We start from the raw sequence: 24,843 nt of genomic DNA, 5'->3' as shown, positions 1-24,843 counted from the left end.
GAATATAAGTGACTGTTAGCTGCTTCTCTGTGTTTTGTTACATTTCTCAAACTTCCCAAAGGAAATAACTGACAAAGTATTTCACTACTGTCCCATCTACCACCAAGGGAACCTTTTTTGCTTTTCTCCGTATGCTTGGTGCCTTCCAGGTTGCTTCAAGTACTGGTCGGTAAAGATTCCTTTTCTTTTTTTTTTTTGTTTTGTTTTATTTGTTTTTGAGAGCAAGACAGAGCATGAGAGGGGGAGGGGCAGAGAGAGAGGGAGACACAGAATCGGAAGCAGGCTCCAGGCTCTGAGCTGTCAGCACAGAGCCCGACGTGGGGCTCAAACCCACAGACCATGAGATCATGACCTGAGCGGAAGTCGGACGCTTAACCGACTGAGCCGCCCAGGCACCCCTGGTAGGTGAAGATTTCTAAGCGCTGTTTCTCGTTAGAGAACTCTAACCTCCAGAACTAATATTCAGCCTGCTCGGCAGTATGATCCTCCTACAGGTTCAAATACTGAAATACTTGCACACCAGTAAGTTCTGCTTCCCTGAGGCCCCCCACCCAGCCCCCCACCCAGGATCGAACACCACCCAGCCCCCCACCCAGGATCGAACACGGCAGGACACCTCCAGAACCCCACCCCAAATTTATGTGTAACGTCAGTTCTGACCATACCGCACCAGCAATGAGACATTTGTAACCTCACTCCGGCCGATCTCTCCTTCGTGTCTAGGACCAACACAGAAACACCAGCAGCTGCTGCAAGAGCAGATTTTACTACCGTCCTCTAATCACGTAAAAACACAAATTTAACTGTGTAATCGGTAGTAACGAGAAGTCTCAGAGGGCACACTCAAAGCTCGGGCTGACCTTTGCTTTGAGCAGAACACAGATAGATACAGAATATAAACAAGTTACATCAAGCTGAAAATCAATCATTATTTCTTCCCATAAGAGTTTTAAACAGGTTTCCAAACACCCTTTTCACATGAATATTTAAGCGCCACATTACAGGGTTTCCATTTGGCTTTCAGAGATATGAAATTACACGAATTATAACTTTTATCATCACTATATCACAACTGTAAATTGCTGAATTTGTTATCTTAAAAATAATGTTACTACAGATACAATGTTACTGAATGATTTAAAGATCTATTGGTCTCTGTAATTTTATAGGTCTCTAAGATCATTTCTAAAACATTATTTAAACATTCCAATAATGAGAATCTTACCTCAGCTCTTTTCAGCATTTCCCATTTATTCAGTATTTTCATGGCAAATACCTTATCTGCATTTTTTAGTTTCACTACAGCAACCTAGAAAAGGAAAGACAACTTTTAAAATAGGACAAATGCAACTTTTTTCAGTTACCCATTTCCCTTTTCCTCTCTGTAAAAAAGTAAATATCAAAATTATCAATGACTTCCATGCAGTTCGTAATCTAAGATCCTAAATCAAACGTACTGTCAGTTGAAAAAGTTACATTAGTCAACATGTGCCAAACAAATGTTATTTTTTAACACCATATCAACTAATTGTTTACTGTATCCTCCTTTTGCAGTTTTCTGCTCTAGAATTTAAACTCAGCATCTACTATCACTAGGAAATTGACCAAAATGTACAACATTGGAATGACTAGAGCTTGTTAAATACCGCATGCCAGATTCCAACATGATGCTGCACGGAATCCTGTTGCCAACACAAGTCTGTTTTGTGGGAATCAATTAATATAAAGTAAACTGCAAATGAGATTATTTTTCACACCACATACTCTTACCCCCGCCCCCGTCTGTCTGTCTGTCTGTCACACACACACACACACACACACACACACACACACACACACACACCCCTAAAGATCAATTAAGGCTAACAGCTCTACAAATTGTAGACTTCACACGTTCCTTTCCAACCATAAAAGGAACAAACATTTTTGTATTTTTTTGTATTTTAGTTACGGACTGAAAAGCTGTCAAATAAAAATAAATAAGCCTCAACAAACTGATTACCTTTCTGTTTCTGCCTCTCTGCTTCCCTTTGACTAGATAATTTCAAAGGGCCCTTCCAGCTCCCTGGGGGTGCACTAGGGCTCAGCCTGAACTACAGAAGTGGAGACCTAGGTGGCTTCCAGTCACTGGGGGCGGGGAAGAGGAAGATAAACGCTACCCTGATAGGCAGAAGTAGAAAACAAACTATATGCAGCACCTCTTCCAACTAGTTCAAAGGGATGTTTCCAAGGATAGTGAATAGGTTTAAACTCAAGTGTCAAAATTTTAAAATCTCAACAGCAAATGTACATATTGGGAGCACTTCATAAATCTGTATTTGGATTAGATTGCAATAAAAGTAACATGACCATAGAACCAAAATCACTGTATGATGCCATTACACAATGCAAACTAGAACGTTTCTTGGTAATTGTCGTAAATGGTTACGATATCTTGTGATTAGAGTTTTTCATCCGTTAAAATGGTAGGAAAGAAGAGGAATATCTCAATTTCAAGTGCAAGCACTTTAGTCTTTAGTCATTTCTGGTCATATCTGCGGAAATGACGGGTCAGCGAAACTGTTCTCCCAATGGGTTCATGCTTAAAGAAAGGGGGCTGTCCATGGCCCAGCAACAATCTAAACGTCCACTGCCAGATGAACAGACGAAGAAAATGTGGCACACACATACAATGGGATATTATTCAACCACAAAAAAGACGGAAATCCTGCTTCTATGACAACTCGGATGAACCATGAACCTGGAGGGCATTATGCTAAGTGAACTAAGCCAGACACAGAAAAACAAATACCGTGTGATCTCATTTATATGTGGAATCTAAGAAAAGTCAAACTCATGAAAACAGAGAAGAGAAGGAAGGTTGCCAGGTGCTGGGGGTGGGGAGGTGTTGGTCCAAGGGTACAAAGTTCCAGTTGTAAGATGAATACGTTCTGGGCACGTGACGTACAGCATGGTGACTACAGTTAACAGTATTGTGCTACACACTTGAAAATTGTTAAAAGATCTTAAATGTTCTCACGGCAAGACAACAAAAGGTAATTATGGGAGGAGATATTAACCATCCTGTGGTAATCAGTTTGCAATATATACAAGTATTGAATCATAACTTAGTACACCTGAAACGTACACAATGTTATATGTCAATAATATCTCAATAAAGATGGGGGGGGGCGGATAAAGGACACTATAAACAAAGAGCAAGGAGAAACTTGAAATATTGTTTCACCCAAACCTCTGAAAGGCTGGAAACAAGTTTAGCTGCTCGGTAGATTCAAACTATGTGCTGGGAGTGCAGACAGAAAGACGGGAGCGCTGAGTTCGACACGCTTCCGTGCAGGACAGGGAAGGGACCCCGCCTATCACTTAAGCTGTCCTTATTCTGATCAGGGAAAGAAAGACTTAAGATTCCCCCTCCTCAGATTGCCTAGCTCCGTGCGTCTCACCAGGTCTGTGTTTGAGCACAGAAGTTTCTGGTGATCACTGGGAAGAGAAATCGCTGTAGTATCCGAGCATGTTCTAAATGCCAGCTACTCCCCTAAGAGTCTGATGCCGGTCCACAAGCCCCTACCTGCAGTTCTAAAGCCAAAAGACTTTCACAAGCCATCCGGCAGCAGGTTCTGACATCAGGCTGATTATAGGTTTTGGTTCTTTGATCTCATTCAGTATAAAGACAAGCATGCTCCACTGGAGAAATACGAAAGCCCCTGCTTTTGAGGTGCTGGTCCAAACCCCAACCGGCTCCCAGGTGAAACAGAGCAGAAGCACTGAATTATTGTCCTCAAATCCAAAAAACACTGGACCCAACACCGCCTGTGGGTCACAGAGCTGTGCGGGGAATTAGCATTCACTGACCACCACCAGGCGCTGGAGCTAGCGTCTCGGGTGGCTGCTCAGGGCGGCCGTGACGCACTCTGCGGGCAGACCACCGGGCTGGAGGCCTGGCTCTGTCATTAGCTGTGTAACTCTGGGCGCATAACCTTTCAGAACTTCGCTTTTCTCATCCGCGTAACAGCTAATGCACTAACGTACAACGTACGAAGGGTACTCACCTTTTAGAACTGCGGTAAAGATGAAAATAACACAAGCGCAAACTGCTTTCAACTCAGTGTTCAACAAGCGCCAGCCGTTATCCTGTGAGGCACCGCACCAAGCACAGCACGGCCCAATGCCTTCACCGTCGTCTGCTCGACCCCAGTTACACATCCCAACTTATTTACGTTAACTATGAAATAAGAAACTCCAGCCTCTTCAGCTACTAATAATTTTGTATCTGTGGTGGCACACAGAAATAGAGCTAGAAATAGCCTCAACTGAAAATATAAACAGGGGCGCCTGGGTGGCTCCGTCGGTTAAGCATCTGACTTCAGTTCAGGTCATGATCTCGCGGTCGGTGGGTTCGAGCCCCGCGTCGGGCTCTGTGCTGACGACTCAGAGCCTGGAGCCTGCTTCGGATTCTGTGTCTCCCGCTCTCTGCCCCTCCCCCCACTCATGCTCTGTCTCTCAAAAATGAATAAACGATTAAAAAATTTTTTTCTAAATAACTAAAAACTATATTTTATGGTATGGCCTAGAAGATGATAAATTTAACACAGAACATGTAGTTTTTAAAAACACCAAAGATGTCTCTTCAAAGGCTTCATATTTAAAGCACTCCACTGTTAGAAAAGCTGGAAACACTACAGAAAAAATCACCAAGTGACAAATATACATAAATGAATGAGCTCTTAAACACAGCTTAAGTCTCTGCACTCATAGCCGCAACACGCAACACGGGATTTCTCTCTCTATACTAAACACAATTTCAATATGCCAAGCACCAGTTTCCCTGCGGGGCTCAGATCTAGTCTACACTCAGTAAATCCAGGGTTCACCACACCTCCTCCGGCCCATTCCGTTCAACCTGCCGTGTCACATCTTGCCCGGACGGTCCTACCCGGCCTCTCCGCTTCTGCCCTTGACCCCCACGGTGTCTTCCCAGCCCGGCAGTCAGAGTGATCCTGCGTCAACGTGGCTCAGATCAGGACACTCCTCTGCTCCAAGACCCCCAACGGTTTCCCATCTCCCTCCAAGTGACCGTCAACCTGCCATAACTCCTCAGGCCAGCACATTCTCGTCTTCCCACCTCCCACATCTCACACGCCCTCCCTGGTTCACTCTGCTCCACACATTCTGCTCGCCTGGCCCAGTCCCAACCCAGGGCATCTGACCTCATTCCCTAGGTCTCAGGCAGTCTCTCCCATAAAGTGACATGGGCTGCTCCCTCAAACTGAATTGACAAGCGTCCCTTCCTGAACAGTCGCTGCCCTGTCACTCTTTCTAGATCATCTCTTGCTTCCCTTTACCCTTCACTCTTATTTGACAAACTGCATATTCTTCCGTATTTTACCACTTGCCTTCCTCACTACAATGCAAGTTCTATGATGGCAGAGATCACTCTTTCTCCTCTGTTCACTGGCATATGCCCAGTGCTTGGGAATCAACAGGTACCTGGTTAAGTACCGGATGGATAAACGATGAGTATTTGTCATCTGAGTGGGAACTTGTACGAGGAAAGTTACCGGGCATCGATATTAGTGGCTTCAAGCACACTGCTAAACTGCCACTAACATGCCAACCAAAACAGGGCACTGCGGTCAGAGAGGCAATGGTGTCACTGAGATCGCTTGTGTGGGAGGCCACTCCAGCCCCTGCTGCTCTCGGGGCAAAACGCAGGGCCTCCCAAGTCTTGACTTCACAGCCTGCCCTTCATCTCCTGCCTGTGGCTACTGTTCACTATTTACTGCCTCGTGGCTCCGTCTCCTTATCACCTCCAATGTACAGCATCCATCATCATTCATCATTAATAATGATGACAAAATAATAAAACCACTCTTATTTAGGGCAAGCGTCCTCTGTGCCTGACACTGGGCCGCGCACATTTCAGGTACGACCTCAGGGCCTACACCGCTGGACGGCAGGGTCCGACCGTGCTCGCTGCCTGATCACAAAGGCAGTGCTCTCTAGACTAGAGGTACTGAGCCATTCCACGGCCCTGAAGACGTCCTCCCACGCCCCACGCCCATAACCCTGATGCCAACCGACTTGTTAATGGTGATCGTTGTTAATATGTGTGGAAGACACTGTATTTGTTTCTTATACTGTTCTGTTAGTGACCAGTTGGTGTTCAAAATATTTACTGGAAAAAAACCCCAAAACTAAGTCTCTTTGACAGGCAACCTAGGGTTTCCTAACAGCTAGAGGTATGCTCTCCATGGAGACACAATTCATATACACAGTAGCCATAGTCGGAATATTTAAAAATTGGTACGGCATGGGCATAACCAATCAGAACGGACCCAGGCTCTAACGAGGCGGTATGCCCACGCCGCCGTGCCCCTGCAGACCCCAGACCAGCCCTGTATACGCAGAGGCTGTCGACAGGGAATCATGCGGTAGACTTCCAACCTCCCTCACTCTCCCTTGAATCCCCGAGAGCCGGGCCACAAGGATTTTTAAGGAAGGAGGAGTAGCTCAGTCCTTTCGGCCCTGGGACTAGGTGTGCAGACACGCGAGGGCCTAGTGACGGTCAGCAGAGGAAGCGAGCTAATTAAAAGCCGTTGACACCTGAAGCAGGGGTAGCAGGCCAAAGCAGCAAGCTTTCACAAGCCTTGAAGCTGCCGGAGCAAGGCTGGAGCAGGCAGAAGCGGTGAGCCACCAGGAAACTGGGACGGGCAACACCCAGGGCGTAAGTTAAAGGTTTTCCTGAAAGCAGAAACGGAAACCCAGCGTTAAGTCAAGCAGTGACTGACGGACAACGGCGGAGTCGTAGACAGAAGGCTCGGAACTGGCAGAGCGGCTGACGTTCGAGTCTCTCTTGCCCCTGGACTGCTTCCCGCGATTTATGCATTTCTTGAAGGCGTTACAGAACTTAGGCTTTTGTTCTCAGAGTTTCATTTTTTTAAGGAGAAGCGTAATTGATAGAAACGCCGCTCCCATCGGAGATCCCGCCGGTGAGCCGGAGGCCTGGACAGACCTGTGTACAAGTTCCCGATGGAAGACAAGACACCGTGGAGGAAACGGCTCTCTCTTTAGGGTCCTTTCACCCTGGATCAGCTGATAGATACGGGCTGTGTGGGGCCAGCAGAGCTCTTCTAATCAGGCATGAGTAACTCTGCAGTAAGAGCTCATAACCAGCCAATACTACTGTTCTATGCAAAATTCACTGTCTTCAAAGAGAGTCCATTACCTGCAGTCTGTTGCTTTTATCTTACATATTTTAACTGATATTCACAGGGGCAAGAATACAGCAAACAAGAAGGGAAAAGCCAAAGGCCCCCTCTCACACGGACCCTCAATCTCATCAGTGGTGCACTGAGTACCGTGGGCTGACTCCGGAGGTCTCCACGGCACCAGGGGTGGCCGCCCAGGCACGACTAGCTCCTGGTCCCCTGACCGCCCAAGCGGTCCTGCACTCCGCCAGACCTGCAGAGCAAATACGGCCGTCCTTAGCGATCTGCCTCACTCCATCCAGGGGGTACGTGTCAGTCAGTCTCTAGTGCCGTCCCTTTTGCGGCCATTTTTCAGGGGAAAAACCTACTATTAAAGTTTTTTTATGATTGCTTTCTGTTTTCCCATAGCTCAACCTCAACTGGGCCCTGAAACCCACCTGCAGCCCCACCGTCACTTCTCTGCCCTTTCCCAACCTTCTCCAGGACCCCGGGGCTGCCCCCCACCGCCCAGCCCACCCGGGCCGTGACCTACCCTTCACCCCACAGTTCGTGACCTGGTGGCCTGCCTCACAGAGCACAGATCCTTCACATCCCCTCACGCCGTCTTTACACGTGTGTGCATTTCCACGAATCCTGACTCCTCTTCCTTTCGCCCAGGGAAGAACCCTCTCGAGGCTGACAGTACCATCTGCGGTCTTGGTCCCAGGCCCTCTCCTCCTTCTTAACCTTGTTCCAGTAAAGACTTCCTTCTGGACTTCCAGCCCCCTTTCTTCTGCTTCCTGAGTATCAATTGATAAACTTCTCCAAGACCTTCTCCCATCCCAAACCAAGAAAATGAAACGAAAAATTATCGCCAAACTACCCTCCCCTCAAGGACCTGGCGGCACATCCCTTTTCCAGGAGACACCATGTCCCCACAAAGCACATTTTTAAAGAGGAGTATATGCTTGCTTCTTCACTTGCTCACCGTTTACTTGCTTCTCAGCCTCTTTCAATCACTAATTTCAATCTAGTTTCTGTTTCACCCCACTGGAGCAAAATTATTCTCTCAAAGATCAATAATGATCTTCTACTTTGCAAATAAAAAACATTGTTCTCGGGGCGCCTGGGTGGCGCAGTCGGGTAAGCGTCCGACTTCAGCCAGGTCACAATCTCGCGGTCTGTGAGTTCGAGCCCCGCGTCGGGCTCTGGGCTGATGGCTCGGAGCCTGTTTCCGATTCTGTGTCTCCCTCTCTCTCTGCCCCTCCCCCGTTCATGCTCTGTCTCTCTCTGTCCCAAAAATAAACAAACGTTGAAAAAAAAAATTTAAAAAAACAAAACAAAACATTGTTCTCAATTCTCATCCATTTCAACCTTTCTTCATCACTGTCGGCCATCGGTACACTCTCCTACTTTTTCTTTTACTCAGTCAATGTTCCCCAGGATCCCTACTCCACCTTTTTAAATCCCCTCCCCTTCCTGATTTGGGTATCTATTCCAAATGCCCCAGCTGACACCTGTATGCTCATGTCTCTTAAATCCTGATCTAATATCTACAGCCGTATTTCTATATGTGTACTCGTCATCTCTAAATGTCCAACAAATATCTGAAATTTAACAAGTCAAAAACCTGTATACCAAGCTCATTTACTAAGGTACACACCGCCCCCCCCCCCCCCACAATCACCCATGGCTTCCACCTGTAACTGGTCTCTGCCATCCAAGTGACTTCCTTCCAATCTGTCTCTCCCACCCAACTTTCTCTCCCATTACCACTGGCCTGGCTCACACCCCTCCGCCTCATTATTTCATCTAGAAAATCATAAATCAGATCCTTTTTGACCACCTGACTATATGCCAGACATTATGTTTACTGCTGAGAATACAAACATAAATAAAAAGAGCTCTTGCCTTCACAGTTCAATGTGGGAGACATACCTAACCAGACAATCACAGCACAACCTGGAAAAGGTAAAAATAAGGTCCTACATAAAAGCCCAGAAGACGGATGCCTGACCCAGAAGGTGAAGAGTGGGGAAGGGAGGCAATATGTGAATATATATGTTAAAGTTTGTTGGAAGAGGTGACAGACACCTGAGTCTTACACAAGGCACCCCAGAAAAAGGGGACCGAGGGGGCCTGATTGAAGAGAGGGGCTTTTGTGACGCGGGTACAGATGAGCAAGGCACAAAGCCAGAAATAATCCGTGTGGGGGACAGAGGTGAGACGTTTGAGGATAAGAAGCCCTTTTCATTCCTAGGAAAGACTTTCCTCCTAGCAGGGAGGAGCAAGAAACGAGGCTGAGGGGTCCAAATAAGGGAAGAGCTCGCATGCCGTGTTGCTGAGCTAGAGCATTAAAATATGAATGATAGAGAACGATTCTTCAGAGCTGGGTTTAGCTTGATCACGTTCACAGCTCAATGGAGAATGGTTCTGAGGCAGGGAGAGAAACAAGGTTACAGCGGTGGCTGAGGTTAAAGACACTGAGGACCCAACTGGGGGAAGAGAGGAAGAAATTCACGGAAGACTGAGGGCATAAAAGTTGGTGATTAATTAGATGTGGGACCAGAGAGTGAGAAATCCAGATCTCCGTCTCTCTGGTCTCTCCTCTCTCCAATCGTTCCTCCACACTACCACCAGGAGTATCCTTTTTACTGTTCTGACTCTCACTACTCTGCTTAGTACCCTTTGATACTCTCCCATTCCTATAGAGTAGCGCTCCTTAGCACGCACACCCACTCACGTTCAAGGGACCGTCCAATCCTCAGCCTGCACCACCACCAACTCTGTATCCCAGTCACAAAACCCCTACCTGCTCCCTGAATTAAAAGAAATGAACTTCAACAAAATGAAAGAAAAAAAAAAAACTTTTAACCCTAACAGAATTTACAAAACCAAAGTATAAAAAAATAGAAAGCCACAGATAACATCATTTCATAGAGAAAACTACTCTGAAATCATATAACTTTGCCCATACCCTTTCAACCAGCAAGATCCTGTTCTAGAAATTTATTCTAGAACAAATTACTGAGAAAAACCATTTGAAATGCAGTGAAGTACTATGTGCAAATACACTTTAGAGAGTATAATTCATAATACAGGAAAAACAGCACCGCCTAAATAGTCATCTGTTCATTTCACAAATACGTATCGAGTGCCCATGATGTACCAGACAGTGTAGTAAGTGCTGTAGTATTGAAGTGAACTGACCGGGAAAAAGTCCGGACACTCGCAGAACACACATTCTAGCCTGACGTTATTAAGTAACTTACAGAACAACACTCACATAATGGACTTTCTATGGAGCCATTAGAAATGAGGTTTGCAAAGAAGGTTTCAACATACGGGGAGAAGACTTACGATATTTGGTAAGAAGAGCCAGTGAGATATTAAGGTTGACAAAACCATCCCAATTTTACTACCCATGAACAGAAATAACATTAGAAAGAAATGCCTGAAAATTTTAGAAGTAGATCTCAATGCGACACGCCTTTCCCTCTTGCTGATTAGACAGTGACCGCAACCAAGGGCATGGAATGTATTTAGACGGCAGTACATGTTTAGTAAGTATTATTTTCACTAGTCAAAACAGAGAAGCATGAAAGAAGCAAGAACTTCATTTTCCTGCTTTTAATCTAATTAGGAAAATTATCATATTCAAAAGAACTGTGCTAAGTACTTAGGATAATGAATAAAGTTCAACCTCTGCCCTCACCTGTGGCCGGCCAGAGAAGACAAACATGAGGCACAGGAAGAAGAAAGTTCAGCACCCGACTTCAGCTCAAGTCATGATCTCATGGTTTGTGAGTTCGAGCCCCGCGTCGGACTCTGTGCTGACGGCTCAGAGGCTGGAGCTGGTTTCGGATTCTGTGTCTCCCTCTCTCTCTGCCCCTCCCCCACTCATACTCTGTCTGTCTCTTGAAAATAAATAAATGTTAAAAAAAGGAAATGTGGGGGCGCCTGGGTGGCTCAGTTGGTTGAGCGTCCGACTTCGGCTCAGGTCATGATCTCACGGTCCGTGAGTTCGAGCCCCGCGTCGGGCTCTGTGCTGACAGCTCAGAGCCTGGAGCCTGCTTCAGATTCTGTGTCTCCCTCTCTCTCTGACCCTACCCCGTTCATTCTGTCTCTGTCTCAAAAATAAATAAACTTTAAAAAAAAAAAAAAAAGGAAATGTGTTCTGTTCGACAGGGAGGACCTCTGTTTTCTCTGAAAACACAATACCCATTTAAGTTAGCCTTGAATATAATGCATTAGGCATTTCAAAGCATCTGGAGAAAAGTGTACCAAAAGAGACGAGTGCATCGGCAATCATTCTGCTCCACTTCCTTTTCCTGTAAAATTTATCCTGCTACCTTTTTCTTCCGAGGGCTTGAGTAAGAGTGAATGGAAATGGAATGCTTTCTACCCCAAAAGCAAGAAAGGCTCTATCGTCTCTCTTAGAATTGAGAGGCAAGTGTTGAAAAACAAAAGTGAGTTAATTCCCCTCCACTTGTGTCCAAATCACAACTCAGGTGGATTACGACTCAAGACTTGTTCTCTAGCAATCAGCCAGAAGGCCCGTATCTCATCACTCTGTTCCACTAGCAAATGAGTTTGTAAGGTGCACTCAGTTCAACCACCTGGACACACAAACTTTGAGTCTATTTTAGGATCCAGAGTGGGGAATCAAGGCTTATACTTGGGGGAAGGCAGCTGGAAGTCCCTAGTTTGGCTCCAAGTTCACATCTTTTTTTTTTTTTTTTTTTTTTTAACGTTTATTTATTTTTGAGACAGAGAGAGACAGCATGAACAGGGGAGGTCAGAGAGAGAGGGAGACACAGAATCTGAAACAGGCTCCAGGCTCTGAGCTGTCAGCACAGAGCCTGACGCAGGGATCGAACTCACAGACCGCGAGATCATGACCTGAGCCGAAGTCGGACGCTTAACTGACTGAGCCACCCAGGTGCCCTGAAGTTCACGTCTTAATCCCTTTTAAGGGGGGATCCTGATTACTTTGAACCTGATATGGCTCCCATGTACTGGTTAAAACCCAGAGGCAAAGAGAAGACAGGAAATGGAAACTCACCTCCTTATACAGATGCAATTATCTTACAGCCCAGGAATCAAAAGTACCAAACACATCCAGGATCTACAGTACAAGGACTGGAGGCATTCACAAATGATACAGAGAAGCAGGAACAGGGAAGGATTTGGGGTTCTTAAAAACTGGAAACATTTAAGAGTAGTATAAAGAACCCCAGCCATGAAGACTAGCCAAGAAATATTCAATTATTCAAGAATAAGAGCCAGGAACACCAGACTTTGGTTCATGTTTCTTTCTTTCTTTCTTTCTTTCTTTCTTTCTTTCTTTCTTTCTTTCTTTCTTTCTTTCTTTCTTTCTTTCTTTCTTTCTTTTTCTTTCTTTTTCTTTCTTTCTTTCTTTCTTTCTTTCTTTCTTTCTTTCTTTCTCTCTCTCTTTCTCTCTCTCTCTTTCTTTCTTTCTTTCTTCCTTTTTTTTTTTTTTTAAGTTTGTTGATTGGGGGGGTCGGGGGAGGCAGAGAGAAGGAGAGAGAGAATCCCAAGCAGGCTCCACACTGTCAGCGTAGAGCCCAACTCAGGACTCTAACTTACAAACTGTGAGACCATGACCTGAGCTGAAATCAAGAGTCGGTGCTTAACCGACTGAGCCACCAGGCGCCCCATGAATGTCTTCTTTTTAAGTTAGTACTTCGATACTACTTCTAAGATGAGAAACTAGGGAGCCTCGTTTATTTCGTTCCCACCCTCGAGCTCACGAAATGACAGCAAATATAAGCTGTCTAAAGAAATAAAACCGCAACATTAGAAAGTAAGAGTAACATCAGCCGATCAAAGATTTTAAAGAATTTCTAAGATCTAGGATGAGTACAATGGGGGTCAGATAGACAAGAATGGAGAAACAGGGCCCAAACTTCCCTGCAGAAGAAAATTAATGTGCAGTTACGAGCACTTACATAGAGTGTCAAAGACCAAAATCAAGGCGCTTACAGAGTGAAGACAGCTCACATGGAAACTGTCGGTGTAACTGCAAATTTTGTCATTTCTGGTGGAAGGTGTAACTGTACACTTAAAAGGGAACAACAGGATAAAGGAAAAGGCAACTATAAGAAACAAGGTGATTTGGTCAGGGAGCTGGTAACAAAAGCAGTATGAATGAAGAGACTATATAAATAGCTTTCATACTTTCCAAGAAAAAAGAAGAGGAAATAGCAGAAAATATCCCACCAAGAGAACCAAAGGAACAAAACCCAGTATTAACATCGTAAGAGATGAACAAGAAGTTCACAAAAAGTACCCGGCTTTCTTCTCTGAAATTATAAATCATACTATAGTCCCAAAGAAGATTAGGCCCCAGTTCTCCTTTAATTAACCTGTAAGCTTAATATCACCCCAATGAAAATAGTAGACAATTGCGTCCAATACTCACACAGGAAAAGAGGCGCCTCTAGTCCTGGTGGTGTGGAAGGTTACATAACTTGAAGGAGCTTCCTGAACATCCCAGATGTGACGAAGTATGGAAACCACCTTTCACACATTTCAGAGATGGGGAGAAAGAAGGCAGCATGGCCTCAAGACTGAACACATCTAAGGACACTGGAGGACGAGCAAGCACAGCCGGCTTGCACCCGGAGGTTTCCACCAAACTCCGGAGACTGAATTGGCCCTCTGGGAAGTGGACGGCGGGAGGAGATGGGAAACCGAGACTGGGCGGCCTAAGAGGCGGATCAAACAGGAAGCCAAACCCAGTAAGTGGGTTTACAATGGCCACGGAATATAAGGTCCACATACAATAACACGAACCGCGTTTCTCCGCGCTAGTAAATGCCCACGTGTGCCGGCAGGAAAAGACGACTCATCAGTTACTGAATACTGTGTTCTTCAACGACCGAGTTGAGTTTGTTGTTCACATCTCTTATTCCTTACTGACTGTTGTCAACTTGTACCATCAGATAGGAAAACGGTGTGTTAAGATCTCCTACTACGGGGGAGTGTCAGCTCAAGCTTCAGACTTTAGCTCAGGTCATGATCTCGCGGTTTGCAAGTTTGAACCCCGTGTCGGGAAGTCGGATTCTGTGTCTCCCTCTCTCTCTGCCCCTCCCCCACTCACGCTGTCTCTCTCTGTCTCTCTCTCTCGCTCTCTCTCCTCTCAAAAATAAACATTAAAAAAAAAATCCCCTACTAGGAAATTCATATGCGTATCCTTTTACTTCTGTCCATTTTTGCTCTATATACATAAAAGCTATTAGGCAATACAAAGCTATAATGGGTGCGGTCTTTGTCCTTAGTTCCTGGCACACAGTTCCTAAAACCTCTGGAATCTGTGGAGAGATAAGGCTGTCTTCTGTATGTTAATGAGCGGATTGGCGGCCGGTGTCCCACAACAGCTTCCTGGCAGGTGGCCAGGAAGACCAGCTACAATGGGATGGAAAGCTTTTTACGGTTCAGCCCCACCCCCAACCTCCAGAGAAGGGGGCAGGTGCTGCAGGGTGAGCTGTTAACGGCCAATGACTTAGTCAATCCTGCCATGTAACAAAATCTCCACAACACCCCCCAACTGACGGGATTCTGGGAGCTTCCAGGCTGGTGAACACGCCAAGGTGCTGGGAGAGTGGCACTCAGACAGGGCGTGGGAGTGACACACGCCTCCTCCATGCCTGGCCCTGTGCGTCTCCTCCATTTAGCTGTTCCTGTATCCTTTATGTAGGTTTTAATGTTTTCATTATTTTATTCTTGAGAGAGAGAGACAGAGAGAGTAAGAGCAGGGGAGGAACAGAGAGAGAGGGAGACAAAGAATCCGAAGCAGGCTCCAGGTTCCGAGCTGTCAGCACAGAGCCCGACGTGGGGCTCGAACTCACGAGCTGGGAGATCATGACCTGAGCTGACATTGGTGCTCAACCGACTGAGCCACTATAATATTTTTCTTTCCTTGGTCACCCTGAAGATTACAATTTACAGTAGCAACTTAAATTAGTATTCTTACCACCTCCCAACGATTAGGTCTTAAAACACATTAAGTCCATTTCCCACCTCCTACCCATTGTGCTGTCGCTGTCATGTAACTTCAATGTACATTTCCGTATGCCCCACAGAGCATCATTCTGTTTTATGCAGTCAACAAAAGACACATTTACCCTTTCTGAAGCTCTCCATCCCGTCCTACATTTCCCTGTTTTTTCTAGGATCATTTTCCTTCTACCTTAAGATTCCCTTTAGTATTGGGGCACCTGGGTGGCTCAGTCAGTTAAGCGTTGGACTTCGGCTCAGGTCATGTTCTCACAGTTCGTGGGTTCGAGCCCTGCATCACGCTCTGTGCTGACCTCTTGCTCAGAGCCTGGAGCCTGCTTCAGATTCTGTGTCTCCTCCTCTCTCTGCCCCTCCCCCATTCATGCTTTGTCTCACTCTGTTTCTCAAAAATAAATGTAAAAAAAAAAAAAAGATTCCCTTTAGCATCTTCTTTAGTGTAAGTCTACTGAGGACAGATTTTCTGTTTTCTCTTTGTCTAAAAACATCTTTATTTTGCCTTCATTTAAGAAAAATTGAGACAGGGGCGCCTGGGTGGCTCCGTTGGTTAAGCGTCCGACTTCGGCTCAGGTCATGATCTCGCGGTCTGTGAGTTCGATCCCTGCGTCAGGCTCTGTGCTGACAGCTCAGAGCCTGGAGCCTGTTTCAGATTCTGTGTCTCCCTCTCTCTGACCCTCCCCCATTCATGCTCTGTCTCTCTCTGTCTCAAAAATAAATAAACGTTAAAAAAAAAAAAAGAAAAATTGAGACATAATTCACATACTGTACAATACACATGTACACACTTTGAAAGTGTGCAATTCACTGGTTTTCAGTATAATCACAAAGCTGTACAATCACCACTATCTAATGCCAGAATATTTTCACCACTCCCCACAAACCCCCCCCCCCCGCCACCCAGAAGCAAGCATGCCCCACACCCTCCTCCCATCAGCCCCTGACAGCCACTGATCTACTTTCAGTCTCTATGGATTTGCTCCTGGTATTTCATATAAATGACATCATACAATATGTGGTTGTCTGCATCTGATTAATTTCACTCAGCATGATTTCAAAGTTCACCCCCACTGTAGCCGTTATCAGTATTTCATTCCCTGTGGCTGAATAATATCCCATTGGATGGATATACCACATTTGTTTATCCACCCATCAGCTAACAGACATTTGGATTCCATGTGTGGGCTATTCTAAGGCTCCTATGCATGTTCATAGGTGGGTGTGTCTGTGTTTCGTCCTCGTGGGTGTATATCTAGAAACAGAACTGCTGGATTGAATGGGTGTTTGTTTAAGTTTTTTAATGTTTATTTATTTGAGAGAGACAGTGAGCAGGGAAGGGGCAGAGAGAGAGGGAGAGAGAGAATCCCAAGCAGGCTCCATGCTGTCAGCACACAGCCCGATGCAGGGCTGGAACTCATGAACCACGAGATCACGACCTGAGCCAAAATCTAGAGTCACGTCGCTTAAATGACTGAGCCATCCAGGTGCCCCTGAATGCGTGTTTTCTAAAGCAGGCACACATTCTACATTCCCACCAGCAACGTACAAGAGTTCCAATCTTTCCACCTCTTCACCAACACTTGTTACGGTCTTTCATTACACCCATGTTGGTGGGCCAGAAGTGATATCTCATTGTGGTTTTGACTCGTGTTTCCCAAATGACTGATGATGTCGGGCATCTTTTCACGCACTTACTGGTCATTCATTTATCTTCTTTGGAAAAATGTCTACTGGAATCATCTGTCAATTTTTAGTTAGGTTATTTACATTTTTACTGTTGAGTTGTAAATGTTCTTTATATGTTCCTGGATACTAGACCTGCATGAGATTTTCTCCCATTCTGTGGACTCTTTTCACGTTCCCAATAGTGTTTTTTAGAAGCACAAAAGTCTTTACTTTTGATGAAATCTAACTTATCCATTTTTTCTTTGGTGCTTGTGGTCTTGGTGTATACTTAGGAAACCATTGCCCAACCCAAGGTCACAAAAATTTATACATATGTTTCCTTCTAAGAGTTACAGAGTTTTAGCTCTTACGTCTAAGTCTCTGCTCTATTTTGAGTTAATTTTATACATGGTGTAAGGCAGGGTCCAACTTCATTCTTCTGCTTGTGGATCTCCAGTTGCTCCTGCACCATTTGTTGAAAAGACTATTTTTTTATACCCTTGAATGTTCTTGGTACCCTTGTCAAAAATCAACTGACCAGGGGCACCTGGTTGGCTCAGTCTATAGAGTGTGTGACCTGTGATCTTCAAGTCATGAGTTCGAGCCCCATGTTGGGGGTAGAGATAACTTAATAAAGGAAAGAACAGGACAAGACAGGAAAGGAAGAAATCAACTGCCATAGATGTATAGGTTTATTTCTGGACTTGGAATTGTATCCCATTGATCCATATGCGATCCTTAACCAGGAACACACTGCCTTGATTACTAGTACTAAAATCAGGAAGTGTGAGTCTTCCCACTTTGTTCCTTTCCAAAATCGTATTGATTATACCGGGCCCCATGCATTTCTACATAAATTTAAAATCAGCCCGTCAATTCCTTTTTTTTTTTTTTTTTATGGTTTATTTTTGAGAGAGCGTGTGACGGGGGGAGGGACAGAGAGAGAGGGGGACAGAGGATCCAAACAGGCTCCAAGCTGGCAGCAGCGAGCCTCATACGGGGCTCAAACTCACAAACCATGAGATCATGACCTGAGCCGAAGTCAGATGCTCAACCAACTCAGCCACCCAGGCGCCCCATGAAAGCAATCTGTCAATTTCGACCCAAAAGGTAGCCTGGGTTTTGACAGGGATTACACCAGTTTGGGGAGAAATGCCATCTCAACGGTATGAAGTCTTCCAACCTGTGAGTACAGGATCTTTGATTGGTCCAGGTCTTCTTTGATTGCCCTCAACATTTTCTAGTTTTGCTTTCGTTCAACAGTAAATATTTTTGCTGGGTACAGAATCACAGGTTGACAGGTTTGCTTCTTTGAGCAGTTTTAACATTTCCCGTTACCTCCCACTCCCATCACTCCCCTTGTGAGCTGTCAAACTGCTTTTCAGAACTCGCATGTCCTTTTTCCACTAGCTGTTATAAAACCTTCTCTTCATCTGTGGTTTTCAGAAGTTTTGCTATTATATGCCTGGGTGTGTTACGTGCTGAGAAGTATTTATCCCGTCATGGAGTCACAGGAACTCTTGAATCTATGTGTAGATCTCTGTTCTGAGTTATACCTTTGAAAAGCTCTCACAGATTATCTCTTCAGATAGTGTTTCTGTCCCATTTTTTCTCTCTCATCTCCTTCTGGAACTATAAATACATACATGTTAATTTTTTCACTGTGTCTAACAGGAATCCTAATTTATGCTTTAATTTTCTGTCCATTTTTTCTCTCCGTACTTCAGCCCAGATATTTTCCACTGACCTAGTTTCCAGTCCACTAATCCTCTCTTCAGTTTTCTGTGGTTGCTACGAAACCTATCTCGTTTTAATTTAAACCGCTGTTATGTTTTCTTTCTACCCTAGGGTCAGATCACCGTAACGCCATCTGGGATTGATTACAACCGAGTTTCCGTCTTAGGAGGGCTGGCCTATTTCCGTGTGTCCTTTCATCTAAGGGGTGTAGCCCTTCAGGGGCCCCAATTAAATACCTAGAAAATTAGCAGAGTCCTCCTCTTTACTGAGACCTAATCTCCAACTTCTGTTTGCCCTACCTGTGAGGTTTCTGGAAGTTTTCTTCAGCTTCTCTGCCTCCAGACAACTGCCTCCAATGGGCAGGTAGAGCTAAATGCTGGGGATTCATATGTCCACAGACCTACTTCTCGGACTCATCATGCCCCTGAGGCCTTACTGATTTTACAGCTCTACACGTGCAGATACATGTATATTTTAATCAAATTTTCCAGTTGTTTTCAGCAGCAGAGTGCTGTGATAAAAGCAAGTGTGTCAGAATCAGAAGTTCCACAGATAAATAGATAATGTACATATATGTATATATATCTATATATATTATAGCTTATTATATATCTATATTATATATATATTATGGATTATTATCTATCTATATAAATAGATAGATATCAGATAGTTCCATATAGATATGGATAGAGATAGAGATAGATGTCAAATTTCTCAAAATATTCTACAGGATTGCGACTGGCATTTCGTAGAATTTATAGATCGATCTACAGAGAACCGTCATATTTAGAAACACGTTACAGCCTGTCTGAACATGGTCTGTTTTTCAGGTCTTTTCATCATATACTGTAAACTGTTCTCCATGTAAATCTTGACCATTGTTAAATCCTAGACACTTGTTTTTATCTTGTGAATGGTATCTTGTATCATTATCTCATCTCTTCTAGAGGATTTTTCTTTTTTTTTTTTTTTTTTTTGAGAGAGAGAAACAACACGAGCAGGGGAGAAGGGCTGGGGGGGGGGTGGGGGGAGAGGGGGGGAGAGAGAGAGAGAGAGAGAGAGAGAGAGAGAGAGAGAGAGAGAGAAATTGAGACTCTCAAGCGCTGTCAGCACAGAGCCCGATCCCGATGCAGGGCTCAATCTCATGAGATTGTGACAAAAATATAAAATGATGGTGAGATTGTGAGCCGACACTCAACTGACTGAGCCACCCAGGTACCCCTTTTGCTAATTATTTTGAGTACAGAGGAATTCTGATTTTTGTAAACTGATCTTTTATTTGAGAAATACCAAATTATCTTATTAGTATATGTATTTTGCCTGTTGTCTCTGGAGATTTTTATTTGTAGGTGACCTATAAATACAGATGTATCTCTTCCCTTCCAATCCTGTTAACTCATTTCTACTTATTTTCTTAATGTGCTGGCCAGGAACTCCAGTAACATGAAAAGCTGTAACAGCATAAAGCATGTTTGCTTTGTTCCTGACCTTAAGTGGCACACATCTGAACTTTTCCCATTAAAAGTCTGCTTTAGGTTTTGGCACATACCCTTCATCAAATTAAAGACATTCCCTTTATTATTTTGAGTTTTTATAAACAGGTATGTATTAACGTAATGCTTTTCTTTTTTTTTTTTTTTTAAGTTGACTTATTTATTGAGAGAGAGACAGAGAGACAGAGAGACAGAGAGAGGGAGAGAAAATGAATCCCAAGCAGGTTCCTCACTGTCAGCACAGAGCCCGACACAGGATTGTGACCTGAGCTGAAACCAAGAGTCAGACACTTAACCAACTGAGGCACCCAGGCTCCCCTTAATGCTTCTTCTAAAACTGAAATAATCACGAGCCATGATCCAACAAGTTTTAAGTATATTAACTTTTGTAAAGAACCAATTTGGGGATGTGATAATACCACTCTCTATTGAACAGATTTCCAGCCTTGCTTTCATTATTTCTTTCCTTCTTGTTTACCTTGTGATTCTTTTTCCAACTTCCTGAATTAAAATTTGGCTGATTAATGACCGTATTAGTTTGCTGAGGCTGCCCTAACAAGGTAGCTGGGTAGCTTAAACAACAGAAATGTGTTTTCTCTTACAGTTCTGGAGAATTGGAAGTCCAAGATCAAGGGGACGAGGTCGGTTACTTCCAAGTGTCAGGAAGGATCTGTTCCAGGCCTCTCTCCTTGGCTTGACGTGCCATTTCCTCCCTGTATCTTCCATCATCTTCCCTCTGTCCAAGACTCGTCCCATTTCCCCTTCGTATGAGGAGAGCCATAGAAGTACAGTAGGGCCCACACTAATGACCTCATTTCCACGTAGTTACCTCCATAAAGACTCCTCTGTTTCCAAACAGAGTCACATTCTGAGGTACTAGAGGTGGGGACTTCCACGTATGAATGCTTTTGAGGTTTTCTGAGGGCCTGGGGGGAGAGCCACAGTTCAGCCCGTAGCAGTTTCCTGTTTCCTGGTAAATGTATTATAAGCTATAAATCTCTCTTTAAGTATCTCACAGATTTTGAAATGCAGCATTTCCATTCATGTCTAATTACTCTGTAATTTCCTTTATGATCTATACTTTTAAGTATACAAGCATGGGTCATTTTTAGCAGACTGATATTAATTTCTCTATTTTATTAACGTCAGAGATACCGTCTGCATAATAGTGATATTTTGGGAAGTTACTGAGGCAGCCCTTCTCGTCTAGAACATGGTAAAGTTTAAGAATGATCCGCATGGGCTGGAAAAGAATGTGCATTCTCTGCTGGATACAGAGTTCTTTATGTTATCTGTTAGGTTCACGATCAACACGTCACCAACACGCTCTGTGTCTCATCCCAGGGGCAATGAAGGTGAACATGGGTTCACGGGAAGCAGGCGCCAGGACTGGACACAGTTAACCGCGGGCTCGGGGTCTCCACAGCCCCGGCAAACCCAGGATCCAAACCCCACAGTGCGGCGGCCCCAGCCACCCTTCCATGGCCGGGGTGCTGCCTGCGAAAGCAGACCCCGCTCTGCACCCCTGTGGAGGAACGGTTCAGCCTCCACAACAGGGACGTTGGCTAAGTGGACTGCCGGAGCCTTTCCCGGATAGACTGAAGCTGCCTCAGAGAGCGCGGTCAGCTAAGAAAATGAGTCTGCCTAAAAACCTGGGCCGTCCAGAAATGGTGGCCAAACTATCTCAACATCCCAAAGACATCATCAACAGAATTCCAGGGTCTCTTCCCGGTTGGCTGGGCCACGAAAACCATTTCTGACCTTGCGAATGCCAACGTGGAGACAGATGCCTGATGAAAACCGGTCCCCCGTTGTGCGGTCCGGGGATGACTGCACGGGGCCTTCCTCCCAGAGCCTGGAATTTCGGGACCAAGAAAGGCCTGGCCTCTGATGGCCTCATTATGATTCCCACGTGGGCTACAGACCTCCAGCCCCCTCCCCCCACGCGAGCACTATCTCAGCGGCCCTCAGTCACCAGCGGGCGGAGATGGAGACACTCCCAAGCGCAGTGGGCTCACGGCTACACTCCTTCCCACGGAGGGAGAAGCAGCCACCCGAGAACAGTGATGGCCGCTGGTTTTACCAGAGGGCCCAGCAGAGGGAGCCCTCCCTGTGCACGACGACTCCGGTGGTCCAAATCTGAAGTTCAACTGGGCACCCGCAAAATACAGGGAGGCCACGCCAATGGCATCCCGGGCTGGACAGTGGAGAAGGCCACCCCCCGCTGGGGCCACGCCCAGGAAACAGTAGGGTGACGGCTGCTCCTCAAATCCTCCGAGAAGAGGCCACTGTGAAATCCATCGGAGGCTGTGGAACCCCGGGGCCCGGTCAGGAGCACAAAAACACGGTGGCCTGCCGGAGCCCGGCTTTGTTGTGGTTTGTTCTCATTTGTTCATAAGGCTGGGTGGGCCAAAGGAGAGCAAGGCAGTAGCAACTCCTTTTATTCCTTCAGTTCCGGTAAGACTGAAGGTCTGGATAGTGGCTGGCGAGCTCCGGGGCCTGAAAGACTAGACCGGGCCACGCCCTGCGTGTACTATTGAAGATGACCTTTTCTGGCTTCATCAGAGCTCCCACACGGAAAACGCCAGACCCTGGGTACCCGCAGCCTCCTCCGCGGGCGGATCCTTGCCGCTGACAGGCACCGAGCCCTTGCCATTTCCCGGTAAGGACCTGCGGGGCACGCACGGTGCCTGCGCCTCCAGATCCCGCTACAAGCACATCCCAATGCCTCCCCGGGAGCAGCTCCAGAGAGCAAACCTGAGGGACCTGAAGGGTGTGACTTCAGGTTTTCCAAAGGGATGGGAAATGAAATTCCTAACAATGATTGAAATTCCTGCATGTATTCAGTACCTCTTACCAAATAGTTACTTTCTAGATTTGGAATAAGAAGAGACATGCCAGCCCCTTAAATGAGGAAAGCCCTGGGGTGCCTGGGGGGCTCAGTCGACTGAGCATCGGACTTCGGCTCAGGTCATGATCTCGCGGTCTGTGAGTTCGATCCCCGTGTGGGGCTCCGTGCTGACAGCAGCTCTGAGCCTGGAGCCTGCTTCATATTCTGTGTCTCCCTCTCTCTCTGCGCCTCCCCACCCCTCCCCTCCCCTCCCATCCCCTTCTCTCTCTCTCTCTCGAAATAAATAAAAAACATTAAAAACATTAATAAAAAAATTAATGAGGAAAGACACTTTGTCCGGGAGTCCCTAAATCTGTTGAGCCTTCCATTGTGGATACCCTCTCTGTTCTCTTCTGTGGCATGTTTTGTTTTGTTTTTGTTTTAAACAGAAGTTTTATTTGCAATGAACCTGATCATGTGAATGAACAACTCTAACACTGGCTAGAACTGCTGTGCTAGCTGCGGAACATAAATCCCAACAGAATAGCGTGAACAAAACAAAAGTAGGTGGGTCCCTACTAGATACAGATTTGACTGCCTCTAACCCCTTCATGAAACTAGGCTGGGAGAAACCAGTTGTTACCATTTTTAAAAATCACTGCTTTACTCTACCAATCGTTTTAACACAGAATGGAATAAATACGCCACTAACAAGTTCTACCTTCAGAAAATCAAGACTTCTATTCTTGACTTGCCAATTCCTGAGAAGGGAGTTAAAAGCTCTATTTTAAACTACTGCAAGTTTTTAGATTCTCCTATGCAAATTTTATCTGTCGTTACTGTATATATTTTAAAGCTAATTTGTTAGATGAACGTGTATTCCACGATAATTACAGCTTCTTTTAAAAATTATTTTGTAACATTTATAACCAATTATCACATATATAAGGAAAACAAAAGACATGTGGAGTTCAACACAGGCATAAGGTTAACAACGTATAAAAACCAAGATCAAGAAACAGAATGCTGCAGCAACCAAGAAACCACCCACGCGCCTCCCCCCCTTCCCACTCTACATCGTTACCCTGACTTTTGTGATGAAATCAGATCATCTGCATTCTTTCCTGTGTTGCCTCCTTCAACTCCACATATGGTCAGGTTTCAAACAAGGTCATTCTAGCCTCATGAGTTGGGCAGTGGTCCCTCTTTTTCTAACTTTTGGGGAAGTTAATATGTAGAATTACTTCTTCCTTAAGTTATTCACAGAACTTACAGGTTAATTTACCCCAACCTGGAAGAATTTTTAATGATTTTTTAAATAGATAATAAATTCATAAATAATTCATGATTCAATAAATAGGTAGTGCTTCACAAATCAGAACAAAACTGTTTCCGCTTAGAAGTGTCCCACTCCAGTCAGTGTCTACCTGCACCCCATTCCCTCTTGTCCCTGTACTTTACAATAATACGAGCATGGATCATAATATTTTAACGGAAAAATTTGTTTTCAACAAAAAAATAGCACTCTATAGCTATGATCCTGTGTCCTGTTTTACTTACTTTACAATACATCCTGGAGACCTCCGCGCAGGGGCACAGAGAACTCTTTCTTTACCGCGGCTGCAGTGTTCCAGGGTGTGGATAAACCATAGTTTATTCGACCTACTTTGGACACTTGTGTTATATTTGTCTCTTTTGTACACTTAAAAATTTGATCCATTTGTAGTTTGTCCTGATCTAGAATATGAATTTTGGGGTGCCTGGATGGCTCAGTCAGTTGAGCGTCCGACTGCGGCTCAGGTCATAATCCCCCGGTTTGTGGGTTCCAGCCCCACGTCGGGCTCTGTGTTGACAGCTCAGAGCCTGGAGTCTGCTTCAGATTCTCTCTCTC

General features: G+C 45.1%; 1 protein-coding gene across 16 annotated transcripts in view; it reads right to left on the bottom strand.

The window, feature by feature from the left end:
- The window catches only part of CDC42BPA (CDC42 binding protein kinase alpha), a 321,738-nt gene that overhangs the window by 214,417 nt on the left and 82,478 nt on the right, over nucleotides 1-24,843 (bottom strand). For all 16 annotated transcript variants that reach the window (XM_086694399.1, XM_086694385.1, XM_086694392.1 and 13 more), the window contains one exon: nucleotides 1,226-1,309. In XM_086694399.1, coding sequence (XP_086550525.1) covers nucleotides 1,226-1,309 — 84 coding nt within the window. The remainder of the gene's footprint in view (nucleotides 1-1,225; nucleotides 1,310-24,843) is intronic.

This window comes from Puma concolor, chromosome E4, assembly GCF_028749965.1.
Source record: "Puma concolor isolate L17-30 chromosome E4, mPumCon1.1.hap2, whole genome shotgun sequence".
In the NCBI taxonomy this organism is placed as follows: Eukaryota; Metazoa; Chordata; class Mammalia; order Carnivora; family Felidae; genus Puma; species Puma concolor.
The sequence above is the reverse complement of the archived record's forward strand: the minus strand, read 5'-3'. Positions and strand labels throughout refer to the sequence as shown.